This window comes from Carcharhinus amblyrhynchos, unplaced genomic scaffold (genome assembly GCF_965287045.1).
Source record: "Carcharhinus amblyrhynchos unplaced genomic scaffold, sCarAmb.v2.hapA scaffold_42, whole genome shotgun sequence".
Lineage (NCBI taxonomy): Eukaryota > Metazoa > Chordata > Chondrichthyes > Carcharhiniformes > Carcharhinidae > Carcharhinus > Carcharhinus amblyrhynchos.
In genome coordinates this window covers 2,523,640-2,538,728 of record NW_027649783.1, presented here as the reverse complement: position 1 = coordinate 2,538,728, position 15,089 = coordinate 2,523,640, and the positions used below count along the sequence as shown (strand labels likewise).

The window sequence follows — 15,089 nt, the reverse complement described above, 5'->3', positions numbered from 1 at the left end:
CGTTGGTTTTTATTGTAGGAAGTTCTGAGTACAGGAGTAGTGAAGCCTTGGGTTGACTGGACAGCAGTGTTATTAGATTGTATCTGGAATACTGTGTGCAGTTTGGGTTATTATTGCCTCAGAGGGCGTGTAGTGACCATTCAGCAGATTTGTTCCAGGAATTGCAGGACTGTCTTATGAAGAAAACCTGGGGAAACAGGGCCTGTATTTCACTGAAAACAACAAAGTACTTAAAAGGGTAAACATGGTAGATGTAGGCGAGATGTTTCCCCTGGTTGGGAGCCTAGATACAATTTTAAAATAAGGGCAAATCCTCTTTGGACTGAGATCTGCACTTTTTTAACTTAACTTTGTGAACCTTTGGAATTCTGTAGCTCAGAGGGCTGCAGAAGTTCACACACAGGGTGAACATTAATGTAGACTGGATTCCGGGGAAGTGCCGGAAGATTGGAAAACGGCTAATGTTTAAAACGGCCGTTGTTTAAGAAGGGTGCCAGACAAAAGGTGGGGAATTATAGGCCTGTTAGTTTAACGTCTGTTGTAGGTAAAATGTTAGAATCCGTCATCAAGGAGGAAATAGCGAGACGTCTTGAGGGGAACTGCTTGATAGAGCAGACGCAGCACGGTTTCCTTAAAGGGAAGTTGTGTCTGACAAATTTACTGGAGTTCTATGAGGATGTGTCTAGGGCAGTGGACAGAGGAGAGCCGGTGGATGTGGTCTTTCTGGATTTTCAGAAGGCGTTTGACAAGGTACCTCACAAGAGGTTATTACAGAAGGTCAGGGGGCATGGAGTTGGGGGTAGGGTGTTAGCGTGGATAGAGGACTGGTTGTCAAATAGGAGGCAGAGAGTGGGGGTCAATGGGTGCTATTCGGATTGGCGGATGGTGACTAGTGGAGTGCCCCAGGGGTCGGTGCTGGGGCCTCAGCTATTTACCATTTATATAGATGATCTGGAGGAGGGAACCGAGTGCAGGGTGTCGAAATTTGCTGATGACACCAAAATTGGTGGAAAGGCAAATTGTGCGGAGGGTGTGGAGAGTCTACTGAAGGATCTAGATAGGCTGGGCGAATGGGCCAGGAAATGGCAAATGGAATTTAATGTTGGCAAGTGCGAGGTGGTCCACTTTGGTAGGAATAATGGTAGGAAGGATTATTACTTACATGGAGAAAAACTGCAGCTGGCCACGGTGCAGAGGGACCTTGGGGTCCTTGTGCATGAGTCGCAAAAACCCAGCTTGCAGGTGCAGCAGGTGGTCAGGAAGGCGAATGGGATGCTGGCCTTCATCGCGAGGGGGATTGATTATAAAAGTAGGGAGGTCTTGCTGCGGCTGTATAGGGCATTGGTGAGGCCGCAGCTGGAGTACTGTGTGCAGTTTTGGGCGCCGTACTTACGCAAGGATATTTTGGCCTTGGAGGGAGTGCAGAGGAGGTTTACTAGGCTGATGCCGGAGTTGAGGGGGTTGAGCTATGAGGAGAGGCTTAATAGATTAGGCTTGTACTCGTTAGAGTTGAGAAGAAAGAGGGGAGATCTCATTGAGACGTATAAGATGATGAATGGGATGGATAGGATAGAGGTGGAGAGACTCTTCCCGCTCAGAAAGGATAGTAGGACTAGGGGGCACAGCCTCAAGATAAAGTGGGGGGGCGGTTTAGAACAGAGTTGAGGAGGAACTTCTTCACTCAAAGGGTGGTGAATCTCTGGAATTCTCTGTCCATTGAAGTGGTGGAGGCTACCGCGCTAAATATTTTTAAGAGGCGGGTTGATGGGTTTTTGATGAGAGAGGGGATTAAGGGTTATGGGGAGAGGGCGGGAATGTGGAACTGAGCCACGACAGATCAGCCATGATCTTATTGAATGGCGGGGCAGGCTCAAAGGGCTAGATGGCCTACTCCTGCTCCTATTTCTTATGTTCTTATAGACATTGACAGATTTCTAAATCTCACTGTCATAAAGGGAAATTGGGGATAGAGTGGGGAAAGGGCATTGAAGGAGATGGTCAGCCACAATCAGATTGAATGGTAGTACAGGCTCAATGGGCTGAATGGCCCACTCCTGATCCTATGTCCCACATTGGCAGGGAAGGAAATTAAAAATAAATCCTCTTTTCCTGTTCAACTCTTGGATTGAAAAGTTGTCTCTTACCTTGCAAACAGTGTGGGGCTGAATCCTTCTCTTTGTGACAGTGAACCCAATGAGTTGGCAGTATCTCTGTGCTCTGTGAATGATCCTGGAACTGCTTTGTGTTGGAACTGGCTTGATGAAATTGTGCTTGTTCTGAGGAATCATCAGAATCCTTCAAATATCTGCCTGCAACAAGAAAAATAACTAACTAAACTGAGGAACAGATGAAATAAAAGATACAAAAGTTGTTGATATAACTTCACAAATAACAATTATTAGGAATCAGGGTAAAAGGATAAACCTTCAGCACAGACAGTATTTGAGATCATTTCAGTCATATCCCAAACTGCTTTTACTCACTGGGAGTTTGGGGCGAGTTTAAAACAATTGTGTGACATTCAGAAACAGCCCAATCCGTGCACTGCTGATTGAGTTGAGCTGTGTGAAGCAGCAGTAACTTCTGCACGGGTCAGTTATCTATTTCCAGCTCCCACTTTAACCAAATATCGAAAAATAAACAAGCAGCCACTGTTTAAAGCCTCTCCATCCCACTCCCCACCTGCTGCCTGCAGTAGATCTTGTTTGTACAGCTGCTCTCATGGTTATTGTGCAGTTACATTTCTGCTGTTCATTCTATAATAATAATAACAAACACTGGGAGATAGGAACTAAATGAGGCCCCTTCCCAGCGGTTTGGGAGTGAAAACAGCAATGATGTTGAATAATGAGTTCTTGCCATTGTGTCCCCCTGGCCTTGTTCACAACCTGTCTATGAATTGCCTCCCCCATTGAGAACCTGGTTTTGATATTGCCTCTCCTTTCTGTCTGCCTCCCCCACTTCTCTCCACCACTGCAACCCCCCGCCCGCGCCCCCCCCGCCTTCTCTCCAGGTCAAAGCTTTGACAAAGGGTCACCTGGACTCAAAACATCAGCTCTTTTCTCTCTTTCCAGATGCTGCCAGACCTGCTGAGATTTTCCACATATTTCCTTTTGGTTACCAGAGACTGACAGATACAGAATGAATTCCACACACCCATTCAGCACCAGAGACTGACAGATACAGAATGAATTCCACACATCCATTCAGCACCAGAGACTGACAGATACAGAATGAATTCCACACACCCATTCAGCACCAGAGACTGACAGATACAGAATGAATTCCACACATCCATTCAGCACCAGAGACTGACAGATACAGAATGAATTCCACACATCCATTCAGCACCAGAGACTGACAGATACAGATTGAGATCCGTGTACCCGTACAGCAGCAGATGTTAACAGGTGCAGAGTTAAACTCACATTCCCACACAGTACCAGGCACTGACAGTGAATGAAAAGTTCACACTCAGACAAAGAAGCCCAGACTGAAAGAAACCACACAATCAATTTCACACTGATGTACAGTGTTAGAGAATGACAGCGACAGAATGAATCTCTTTTACATCCAGTTTTAGGAAGTGACAAGTACAGAATAAATCCAGCATGGTGTATGTGACATATGCACAGTTAAATCAGCACTGCCTTATATTCCCAGGGAAAGAATCAATACACTCACTCATATGCCTCACCATCCAACAGATACACAATGAGTCCAACACTCAAATATAGAATGAATCCAACACTCAGATATGGTCGCATCAAATCAGATGCATGATTTCCAAACTCACATAATGTAGTCCATCCTTACAAATGATGAGTAAATCCCGCACTCACACCCTGTATCAGAGAGTGAGTCAATCCCACACTCACACACTGTATCAGAGAGTGAGTCAATCCCACACTCACACACTGTATCAGAGAGTGAGTCAATCCCACACTCACACACTGTATCAGAGAGTGAGTCAATCCCACACTCACACACTGTATCAGAGAGTGAGTAAATCCCACACTCACACACTGTATCAGAGAGTGAGTCAATCCCACACTCACACACTGTATCAGAGAGTGAGTCAATCCCACACTCACACACTGTATCAGAGAGTGAGTAAATCCCACACTCACACACATTACCAGAGATTCACAGTTCCTGAAGGAATCCCGCACTCCCGCACAGTCCCTCTGTGGAGAAGGGTCCCTCACACCGACAGCCAGGGGACATTTCCCGGTGGATCTTTCCACACTGAGAAACTGGGCCTGGAGATTCTTTGGAAAATGTACTTCCTGATTGTAGTAAGGAGGTTTGTGATTGGCGGAAACCCCTCAATCTGATTGGTCTGTTTCCGTATCCACTCAAATGAACCCCTGAGAAGTGAGTGGAATAACTTTAAAAATGTCCAATCACAATCATTGCTTTCCCAATTCCTCATTAACATAGATCTGTGGGACTGTCTATTTAATCAGCGCTCGGAAGGGGTTTGCTTTATTTCTGTGTGAAACTGAAGATGGCTGATGAGAAGAAAGCAACCTCGAAACCAGCTCCCAAGAAGGGAGCGAAGAAAGTGATGAAGAAACCGGTAACAAAGGGCGGCAAGAAGAGGAAAAGATCCCGGAAGGAGAGTTACTCCATCTACATCTACAAAGTGATGAAGCAGGTTCACCCCGACACCGGCATCTCCTCCAAGGCCATGAGCATCATGAACTCGTTCGTCAACGATATTTTCGAGCGCATCGCGGGTGAGGCTTCCCGCCTGGCCCATTACAACAAGCGCAGCACCATCAGCTCCCGGGAGATCCAGACCGCCGTGCGCCTGCTGCTGCCCGGGGAACTGGCCAAGCACGCCGTGTCGGAAGGGACAAAGGCGGTGACCAAGTACACCAGCTCCAAGTAAAACTCCCCAATGGACTGAGAAACCCCCCAAAACACAACGGCTCTTTTCAGAGCCCCCCACAATCTCTGTGAAAAAGCTGCACCATCTTTTCCCTTATTGAGTTAATGAGAAATCTCTTTCTGGAGGATAGAGATTTGTCCCGTTACAGAATGCTGTGAATGGGACTTCATACCCGCCCCTTACACACACTTTCACACTGAAGGGACAATCAAACTGAACTGAGAGCGGATTATAAACCCCAGTCTGGGGTTTGTCACGGACAATGAGGAGAAACACCACATCGGAAGGTAATTCTTTCGATTCACTGATAACTATATTCACAGTTTGGCAGCAGCGGAATTAAATTCATTATAAAATTATTTGTTCGTTATTTCGGGAGGTCTGGGAGCCGCTCCGGGACAGAGTAAAGGCGGGAATGAGGAGGTTATTCTCGGGCTGATCTGTTTATTCCACAGTTTTCCCAGAGGACGGAATCAGTGAGATTTGTACACACACAGGACCTGAGTCCATTGCAGCGCTTTAAGATCCGCTTCCCCCCCCCGGGCCCTCCCTATTCTCCGGACACAAAGCTGCCTGTCCCACCGGCGGGATAGGGCCGGGGATTCTCTCCACACTTCCCATTGGAACATTCCCGGCCGCTTTCAGGGGAGAGGATCAGAAATCAGCCGTTTCTCTCTGTCCCTGTGAAGCCTGTGTGAAGGGGGTTGGTTGGGATTCTCTCTGTTTCTGCTTTTCCACTGAGCTGAGATTTGCTCGGTTTTAAATTGCTGAGCGGGGTCTGATTCCCGCCGGTTCCAGATAAGAGATTGAGACATTCAAACTGTTCCTAAAATAGCGGCAGGATTCAGTGAGGGGAAAATACAATAAACAGATAAGAAAGTGTGAGATTGAAATAGTTTCCTGAACATTAAGGCGTTCGGTTATTTTGTATTTTTCCTGCACTGAAATTGGCGGGTTTTTCCCATTTGAAAATGTAAACCAATCAAAACCCCCCATTTCTACTACCTCGCTTTGTGATTGGCCACTCCGTTTCTATGCAATTCTTAACCAATCAGAGCTGGAGTCTGGCTGCAGCCTCACAAACCGCTCCCAATGATTATTAATAGAGATGAAACTGCCCCAATCTGGATTGGAGTTATTCAATGGACTTTGTTTCCACAGAGAAATATCTGACAGACCCAAAACAAACGTGATGTTTCCTCCACACAAGTTCCAGGGGAGAGTGTCGCCAACTCCTTCTCACACACAGTCCGGACATTGTCACTGACAGCTCAGAGACACAGACAGCTCATCAGTTCCACACACCCAGACAGCAGGACAGACAGATGTTGTGCCGAAACCATGACCAGTTTTCGTACCAGGATGGCCGAGTGGTTGAGATATTGGACTCCAGATCCAATGGACATAAGAGTCAATACCCCGGATAGTCGAGTTCAAACCCCACTGCTGCTGAATTGGTTTTTAACGTTACAGTCTGTACCCTCTCCTTTCCTTCTCCCTGATGTACTCTATGAACTGTATGCTTTATCTTTACAACGCAAGAAGCAATACCTTTCACTGTATCCCAACAGATCAAATCAAACTCAGTACCATTAAGAAGGGGATCCAAAAATCCCAGTCCAAATTCTCACCTACTATTGGATCATCCCTGTGTCAGTCCAACAATAGGGCAGCTGTTGCTCCAAATTAAATATCTGATAAAACTCACAAATGGTTTTTGGTAAAGTTACACAATGCACCTTAATATTGTACTGAGATTCGAGTTAAATACCATCCACATCAGAGGTTTACAGTGGCTGTATTAAGCCCCAGTTTGTGAACTCTCAAATACATTAGATGCAAAGCCTAATCTCAAATACATTCTCAGATTGAGATATTATGAGAGCGAGTATAACCTGAGATACAAATTCAGATTCCAGTTGAAAGTTCACCCAGATTATGAAATTAAAAGTTACAATATCAATTTGATAACTATGAGTTGACCTTTAGGTTATTAACTAATCTGAACTCCCCATTCATGCAGAGCTAGATGGAAGATAGTATATGAATTTCAGACTGAGCTCCATTCTACATTCATGTCAAAATTCTTACTCAGAATCAGACTGAGTGTCACAGACAAAATCAGTGTGAATAACCTGAGTGCAACTTGCAAAGCAATCCAGTATCAGATTGAAGACTACATTATCTTTCACAATTGTGTTCACACTGACAGAGATTTAATGCTGGGTAGAAGCTCACTCACATTGTTTGCTTCAAACCTACACATCAGTGGGCTGTTGCTTTGCTGGAAATGTATATGGAATGAATCCAAACTTATAAATAAAATGAAGATCATATGATGAATCCTATACTCACACTGTGTCATAGAGCCTGACAGATACACGATAATTCTCAAACACACGCTCAGTGTTAGATGAATGAATGTCATGCTGCACATACAGCACCAACCACTGAAAGTTACATCTGATCACCACACTTACATAGCAGGATCCCAGACTTTGAGTACCAGTAACAGATTCAGAATGATCCCATACTCACACACATTATGACAGTCTGACCAATACACATCATTTGCACTCTTAGATACAACAGCAGAAATAATCAGGTGCTGAATGAACCCCAAATTGTGTATGGTACCAGAGACAGAAACATGAATCCTACCCGAATATTCTATCTTTGTGACAGATCAGAATAGCTGCCAAACTCATTTCAGAGAATACTGAGAACTGCACTCCCATGTGATTCCAGAAATATTCCTATTCAGAATTGTGTTTAAATTCATATACAACAGCACTGACTGATAGTCACACACACAGTAACTGAAATGGACTCTTTAATGGACCCATTTGTTGGAGATAGATTGTTGATAATCAAAGAGGTAAAATGTATTAAGGTTAGACAGGAGTATGGAGTTGATGTTCAAATCAGATCAGCCATGATGTTATAGAATCGCAGAGCAGACTTGAGTGGTCTATTCCTGCTCAGAATTTGAATGTTCACACACACTATTCTTAAGAGATTCTGAATGAGTCCCAAATTCACTTGCAATATCAGAAAGTAACTGATAGACAAAATCCCTTCCTCAACTCCTGTCCAAACACAGGCTCAAACAAAGACACAACATACACCCTGCAGCAGAAAATGTAAGATACATATGGCATATGATACAGATATATTGCACCAGAGAATGACAGATACAGAATGAATCCAGTCACTGTGAAGCAAGAACAATATATTTCCAAGTGAGGATGGTAAGTGTCTTGGAGGGGAAGGTCCATTTAATGGTGTTCCTCTGAGTCAATGGCTCTTGTCTTTCTCTAGACAGTAGTGTTCGTTTGTTTGGAATGTGCTACTGAAGGAACCTTTGTGAGTTCCGGTAGCTCATCTTGGAGGTAGTAAGTACTGCTGCCACTGTGTGTCAGTGGTCGAGGGCATGTGTGTTTGCAGATGGGGTGTCAATCATGAGGGATGCTTTGTCTGGGATGGTGTCAAACCACTTGGCAAGTGGAGATTGATCCATCACACTCCTGATTTGTGCCTGGTAGATGGTGAACATGTTTGGCAGTCAGGATCTTTGTTACTCACTATGGGATCATGTGTCTCTGAGCTGCCTTGTAGCCATTGTATTACATTGCTAGCCCAGTTTAGTTACTGGTTAAAGGTAATCACTAAGATATTGATAGTTGATGATTCAACAATATATTTTCAATTAATGTCAAGGGACAATGGTTAGGTTCTCTCTTGGTCTTTGTGTGGGACATGTGTGGTGTGGTTGTTATTTGCCATTCCGTGCCCAAGCCTGGATACTCTCCAGTTGTTGCTGCATTTGGGAATGGGCGACTTCAGTAACTGAAGAGTCCTGAATGGTGCTGAACATTCCACAGTCATCAGTCAGCATCTCCAGTTCTGACCTTCTGGTGGAAGGGTCTGGGACAGTAACTTGACAAACTGGGGAAATGATCTCTTGAGGATGAAATGACTGACCACCACAACCATCTTGCTTTATGCTGGATAAAGTTCCAACCAGTGGAGAGGTTTCCATGGTTCCCATCGACTTTCCTTTTGCTGAGGATCTTTGATGTTTAACTCAGTCAAATCCTGTTTTGATGTCAAGGGTAGTCACTCTCATCTCACCTCAGAGGATGGTTAGTCAGTGGAATCCCTTTCCCAGACAACAGTTGAGGCTGGATCATTGAATATGTTCGAGGCTGAATTCGACAGATTATACAAGGGAGTCAAGGGTTGCTGCAAAAGTTTGAAAAGTAGGATTGCAGCCACAATTACCTTGGTTATGATCTTTTTAACCCATTTGTTGGACATGGGTATCAGTGGCCTGCACTTATTGCCCATCCACATATCGAGTCAACACATTGTTGTCGCTTTGGAGCCACATGAAGGCCACACACGGTAAGTTCAACAGATTTCCTTCCCTAAAGCACATCCGTGAATGAGATGGGGTTTTCCAACAATGGTTCCATCATCAAAACTGGATTCTTATTTTCAAATTACTTTTTATTGAAATCAAATTCCACCACCTGCTGTGGAGAGTTTCAAACCTGGGCCCCCAAAACATTAGCTGAGTTTCCAGATTAATAGTCGAGCTATAATACCACTAGACCATCGCCTCCCCTTCTTGAACGATGGTGTAGGACTGAGGGGCTGAATGGCCTGACTCCTATCCGTATTTCTAATATGACAGTAACTGTCATAACTGATTTCATTTTATTTTGATTTTTGGTTTTAATCTATATTTTCTCTTGATTTTGCTTTCAGCTGGCAGCTCTTCATCATTCTTCCATTCACACCTCCTTCAGACACATCTCTGTGTGTTGTTACTTAATCCTTTCCCACTCCCTTTAGCCTTGCAGCAAAAATTCTTTTATTACTGAATCACTCCTGCCCTCCACCCTGCTTTGGAAAGCACAAGACAAAAGGTTCCACTATTTTCAGTAATGGGGAGAGAGCAGGATTAATTAATAATCCGACAGTAAATGAACATCAAGTACTGAGTGACCACAATATGTTAGAGGCAGGCACTCAGTGTGAGGAGAAAGGACACTCACAGGTTACAGTTTTAACCTTAAGTAAGGCCGAGAAAGATGAAATGTGTTCTAAACTGAACACGTTAAAATCCATCCAGCTATGAACAGGCGAATCAAAGAAACAATCAGAGGGAGACTGAAAAAAGTATTTCATACAATGTGTGTCTAATGCAAGCCTGAAACTTCACTTCCTCAGCTTATGGTGATTGTGGGAGCTGAATTTCATGTTTTAAATCAGTAATTTAGAAAAAAAATAGTGTTTTCTGTCCAAATAATGATTAATTATGTCTTTAACCTGATGCTGTTTCCGCTGTGCTGATATTCTGGTCCTTCTCGATAGTACATGTCACAGGGAGGACGCTGCTGTCCATCTCAGCATGGTGACTGACTGCAGGGTGCCCTGTAGATCAGAAATAGTGCAGCTAATATGTCTAAACTTCACTAGATTGTTTTCGTTTTTAAAAAAGTAGCTATTTTTCAATTCGGGCAATCAGAGAGTGATAGTGAATAATTCAAGATCATTCGGATCATCACGCCTGTGTCAGCTGTTTGGGAGAAACTGGCTGGAAGGGAAAGCCCTCGGCTTGTGTATCTTTGCAACATTTACAGCTTGTGTCTGTTTGTGAGTAAATGACATTTCAGCGATCTGTTACTCATTCAAATGTTAACTAGTAACGAGAAGCGGAAGAAAATTACTGCACCCTGGACGGGAATGTCAAATCATTTTGAAGGAGCCGCTAAGTAATAATTTTTGCTGTTGCTAAAAAGCTACTAGCAGAGAATGGTTTCGATCCATCGACCTCTGGGTTATGGGCCCAGCACGCTTCCGCTGCGCCACTCTGCTCCACAATCCCAATCACCTGCCAGCTGGTATTAATGCGTCACACAGATTCACTTCCGCATTCATCATTGGAGCGCATGCGCTCGGCTGCTCCCCCGGCGCCACAATTCCACTGTCACCAAGAATAGAAAACACACAGAAAGACAGAGAGATGAAGCGAGAGACAGTCAGGATACACAAGATCGCACACAGGCAAAGGAGAATGGACTGACTGATCATTCATGTCAATCCCAGGATATCTCCTGTTTCTAACCTACTTCTTCCTGGTTAATTTTCCTTCCTTGTTTCTAAATAGATCCTCTGCTGTGGAACTGTGATCCCTGCTGTGGAACTGTGATCTCTGCTGTGGAACTGTGATCCCTGCTGTGGAACTGTGCTCTCTGCTGTGGAACTGTGCTCTCTGCTGTGGAACTGTGCTCTCTGTTGTGGAACTGTGGTCCCTGCTGTGGAACTGTGCTCTCTGCTGTGGAACTGTGCTCTCTGCTGTGGAACTGTGCTCTCTGCTGTGGAACTGTGCTCTCTGCTGTGGAACTGTGATCTCTGCTGTGGAACTGTGCTCTCTGCTGTGGAACTGTGATCTCTGCTGTGGAACTGTGCTCCCTGCTGTGGAACTGTGATCCCTGCTGTGGAACTCTTTTCCCCTCTGTGGACAAAATACTTTAGTGTGTTTCTGCTGTTTATTGGGGGAACCGTCCCAGTGAACTGAAATGATCCGATTTCCAATATAACTGTTTAAAGTGTGACAGTCTGTGAGGACAGTCATCCGCAGCCCATCAGTTTTCAAAGCCAGTCATTGTATCTGGAAAAGTGTTAATTATTGTCTGTCCGAATGTACAAGTGTTTCTGTAATGGTGATATCGGTGTGAGGGGGTTACTGTTGAGACATGGTTCATATTCTGACCCTGACTGACACAATTCTCAATCCTCACTCCAAACATGTGCGGAGAAAGTGGATTTGCGGAATTATTCCTCGGAAACTGAAATGATGGCAGGTTTAATAAAACCACTTTAAAATTAAATTGCGGTAGAATTGTTAACGGGATGGTTTTGACTGTAACCATCAAAGGATTGGAGAGAGCTCAATGTAACGGAGAGTTAATTGTAAGATGGAGAGGTTTCAGAGTCCTGGGAAGATTCTGTGCCGGGAATTGAAAGACTAGATTGGTTAACAGGAGATGGCAGCTCTTTCATGTGTCGAGTTGGTGGCTCTGAAAAGAGCCGTTGTTGTTCTTGGTGCTGAAGCCGGGGTTTTAGGCGCGTTCCCCGCGGATGCGGCGGGCCAGCTGGATGTCTTTGGGCATGATGGTGACTCGCTTGGCGTGGATGGCGCACAGGTTGGTGTCCTCAAAGAGCCCCACCAGGTAAGCCTCGCTGGCCTCCTGCAGGGCCATGACGGCCGAGCTCTGGAAGCGCAGGTCTGTCTTGAAGTCCTGAGCGATCTCTCGCACCAGGCGCTGGAAGGGCAGTTTGCGGATCAGCAGCTCGGTGGATTTCTGGTAGCGGCGGATCTCCCTCAGAGCCACAGTGCCGGGTCTGTAGCGATGAGGCTTCTTCACTCCGCCCGTGGCTGGAGCGCTCTTCCGGGCCGCTTTGGTAGCCAGCTGTTTGCGAGGAGCTTTCCCTCCGGTCGATTTGCGCGCTGTCTGCTTGGTCCTGGCCATTTTCTGAGCGGATTCAGCACAATCTGAGACACACAGACTGTTAACCCAGAGTCTGCGCTGCAGCCGCCTTTTTAAACTCTGTGAGGAACCGCCCCCCCAGCGGGAATTGGCCCAGGAAGTTTCAATCAAACTCTGAGCAGGGAATGAATGTCTGGAACTCAGGTTCTGATCGCCTCACTTGTTTTCTTCACCGCCCCTTCCAGAAATTACTCCATTTTCTGTGCAGGAAATAACCGTTTGGATAAAATAAGACTTCATTCCGTCCTTAATTACCAGAAACATTGAAGATTTGAAATCCATCTCCCTCCACTTGGTGTTTGAGACCCTTTCCCCGCTCTCTGGGCTGTTCATTCCCAGAATCTCCCGCTGTTCCACTCGATCCCTGTCCCTTCCCTCTCCAGCCCATTCAGATTTCCCCTCCGCCTGTGGCTTGTGCCGCTTTCAGGGGAAAGGATGAGAAATCTGTGTCTTCTCTGTGTGCCCCTGAAGCCGGTGTGAAAGGGATTGAGTCTGTTGTTTGTTACAGAGAGTGAATTCATATTTGTCCCGTCTGACATTCCTGAATGGAGCCGTTTGCTGCGGACAAATGTTCTCAAATGAAACCTCTTTGTAAAATAATCTTACAGCAGAATATTAATAGAGATGTTATTCTTGTTGAGAAGTTAAGAATTTGTCTCCATTCCCTTTCCCGCGCTGAAATTGGCGCCATTTCCCCCCATTCAAAATTCCTGCCGGTTGACAGTCGAAGCCAATGATTGGCTCAATGTTCACATTCGATGCTGTGCGATTGGTTCCGATGCGGAGAGGATGGCCAATCAGAAGCAGGCTGGGGGTTGGAGCGGCTCAAACTGCGGGAATTGCGGGTTTTGTGAATGACTGAGCGGAAACTCAGCAGTTTCCCAAAGCCTGTCAGCTTCAGCGCAGGAAACAACTGTCTGGGGGGCAAATAGCATCACAACTGGCACTGGTTCCAGTGAACGATTCACCGGCTGCTGCTCCTAAACTCCCGCTATTCCAGAGAAAGCTTTTAGAAACTCTATCCAAACACTGAGTGATTAGACAGGGAGTGAGGTGGCCTTTCACTCAGGGCACATGTCAACTGGGGGCTGCTGAGACAATCCACTGAAACATTTCAACAGCAATCCTGCTCCCAATGAAATGTTCAATTGGGTGATTTCCCGGCACCGGAACCGAAACAAAGCAAAGCTGCATCTCAAACACTGAGCAGCCTGTCCCAGCTCCCCCCGTCCCCAGGTCACTGCTCTCTCTGTGAGGCGGTGAGTGGCTCTGAAAAGAGCCTTTGTTGTGTGTTGGCTGGAAAAGGGTCGAGTTGTTCAGCCGCCGAATCCATAGAGAGTGCGGCCCTGGCGTTTCAGAGCGTACACCACATCCATGGCAGTGACCGTCTTGCGCTTGGCGTGTTCAGTGTAGGTGACCGCATCCCTGATCACATTCTCCAGGAAAACCTTCAGCACCCCGCGAGTCTCCTCATAGATCAAGCCCGAGATCCGCTTGACCCCGCCACGGCGAGCCAGGCGGCGGATTGCTGGTTTGGTGATGCCCTGGATATTATCACGGAGCACTTTGCGGTGCCGCTTGGCTCCGCCTTTCCCCAGTCCTTTGCCTCCTTTCCCTCTGCCAGACATGATGGATTCTTCACTCCGATCACTGCCCAATCTGAGAGAGAGGAACTCTTTCAGGCTCCTTTTATACAGGCCGCCCCGACCTGACTGAGAAAGGCGGAGTGAGAGCAGAGAGGGGGGAGGAGACAGAGTGAAGATTCAACCCAGAGCGGGAGGGAGGAGAGAGCCGGCCTGACACACACACACACACACACACACACACAGAACGGCCCCTGATCTTTCAGCTCCACCTCCAGTTTCTGCAACCGCCAATTTCAACCCGTTTGTTAAGAATGGAAACGAAAGCCAGCTCCCCACACAAACCCTTCCAGAGCCGCCCTTCACACTCAAGAGTTTCCACAAACCCGGAGCTTTGAAATCTGGAATCGAAACAGAAAATGCTGCAAATAATCCGTCAGCTTTTGTGAAGAGAGAGAGAGACAGAGTTAAGGTTTCGGGTGTTGACTTTGTCCTTTTGTGTTTTTAAACCTGCTCCTGTTATAATTGCCAGTCAGTAATATTCCCACCGAAACACAGTCTATTCTATAGCAAGAATCTCCCTCAGTAACATCCTCCCCCACATCCGCTTCCAGCTGTTTCCAAACACTTTATTGAAGCTGTTTGGGGGAAATCTCCCTGTGTTAAAGTGAAGGGGGTCAGGATGGCCGAGCGGTCTAAGGCGCTGTGTTCAGGTCGCAGTCTCTTCTGGAGGCGTGGGTTCGAATCCCACTCCTGACACTGACTTTTGGGCTGAGAACTGCCGTCTCCCAGCGCCAGGAACCTGGGTTCGATTCCCGGCTGAGGTCACTGTCTGTGTGGAGTTTCCACATTCTCCCTGGGCTCCCTCCGGGTGCTCCGGTTTCCCCCCGGTGTGTGTGAGGTTGATTGGCCCATGCTAAATTGTCCCGGAGTGTCAGGGGGGAAGTAGGGTCAATAAATAGGGGAATGGGGGACCCGGATTGTGGGTCAGTGCAGACTCGATGGGCCGATTGGCCTCCCTGCAGGGATTGGATTAAAAATGAGTGG

The 15,089-nt window shown here is 46.2% G+C and overlaps 3 protein-coding genes and 2 non-coding genes across 5 annotated transcripts; 2 read left to right on the top strand and 3 right to left on the bottom strand.

The window, feature by feature from the left end:
* Nucleotides 1–4,481: 4,481 nt before the first annotated feature.
* Nucleotides 4,482–4,968, top strand: LOC145335971 (histone H2B-like). The gene has a single exon (XM_080181706.1). It carries the CDS (start codon nt 4,511–4,513, stop codon nt 4,895–4,897), a length of 387 nt encoding a protein of 128 aa, XP_080037832.1. The 5' UTR covers nt 4,482–4,510; the 3' UTR covers nt 4,898–4,968.
* A 5,743-nt stretch (nt 4,969–10,711) lies between these two features.
* trnam-cau (transfer RNA methionine (anticodon CAU)) lies at nt 10,712–10,783 on the bottom strand. The gene has a single exon. It is a non-coding gene; the product is annotated as a tRNA-Met (tRNA).
* A 1,247-nt stretch (nt 10,784–12,030) lies between these two features.
* LOC145335872 (histone H3) lies at nt 12,031–12,441 on the bottom strand. The gene has a single exon (XM_080181602.1). The coding sequence runs from the start codon at nt 12,439–12,441 to the stop codon at nt 12,031–12,033; it is 411 nt and encodes a 136-aa protein (XP_080037728.1).
* A 1,334-nt stretch (nt 12,442–13,775) lies between these two features.
* On the bottom strand, nt 13,776–14,087 carry LOC145335929 (histone H4). The gene has a single exon (XM_080181662.1). The coding sequence runs from the start codon at nt 14,085–14,087 to the stop codon at nt 13,776–13,778; it is 312 nt and encodes a 103-aa protein (XP_080037788.1).
* Nucleotides 14,088–14,718: 631 nt separating this feature from the next.
* On the top strand, nt 14,719–14,801 carry trnal-cag (transfer RNA leucine (anticodon CAG)). The gene has a single exon. It is a non-coding gene; the product is annotated as a tRNA-Leu (tRNA).
* Nucleotides 14,802–15,089: the final 288 nt, after the last annotated feature.

Excerpts from the sequence above, each read along its gene's own strand:
- LOC145335971 (XM_080181706.1), top strand. The coding sequence starts at position 4,511 with ATGGCTGATGAGAAGAAAGCAACCTCGAAACCAGCTCCCAAGAAGGGA.
- LOC145335872 (XM_080181602.1), bottom strand. The coding sequence starts at position 12,441 with ATGGCCAGGACCAAGCAGACAGCGCGCAAATCGACCGGAGGGAAAGCT.
- LOC145335929 (XM_080181662.1), bottom strand. The coding sequence starts at position 14,087 with ATGTCTGGCAGAGGGAAAGGAGGCAAAGGACTGGGGAAAGGCGGAGCC.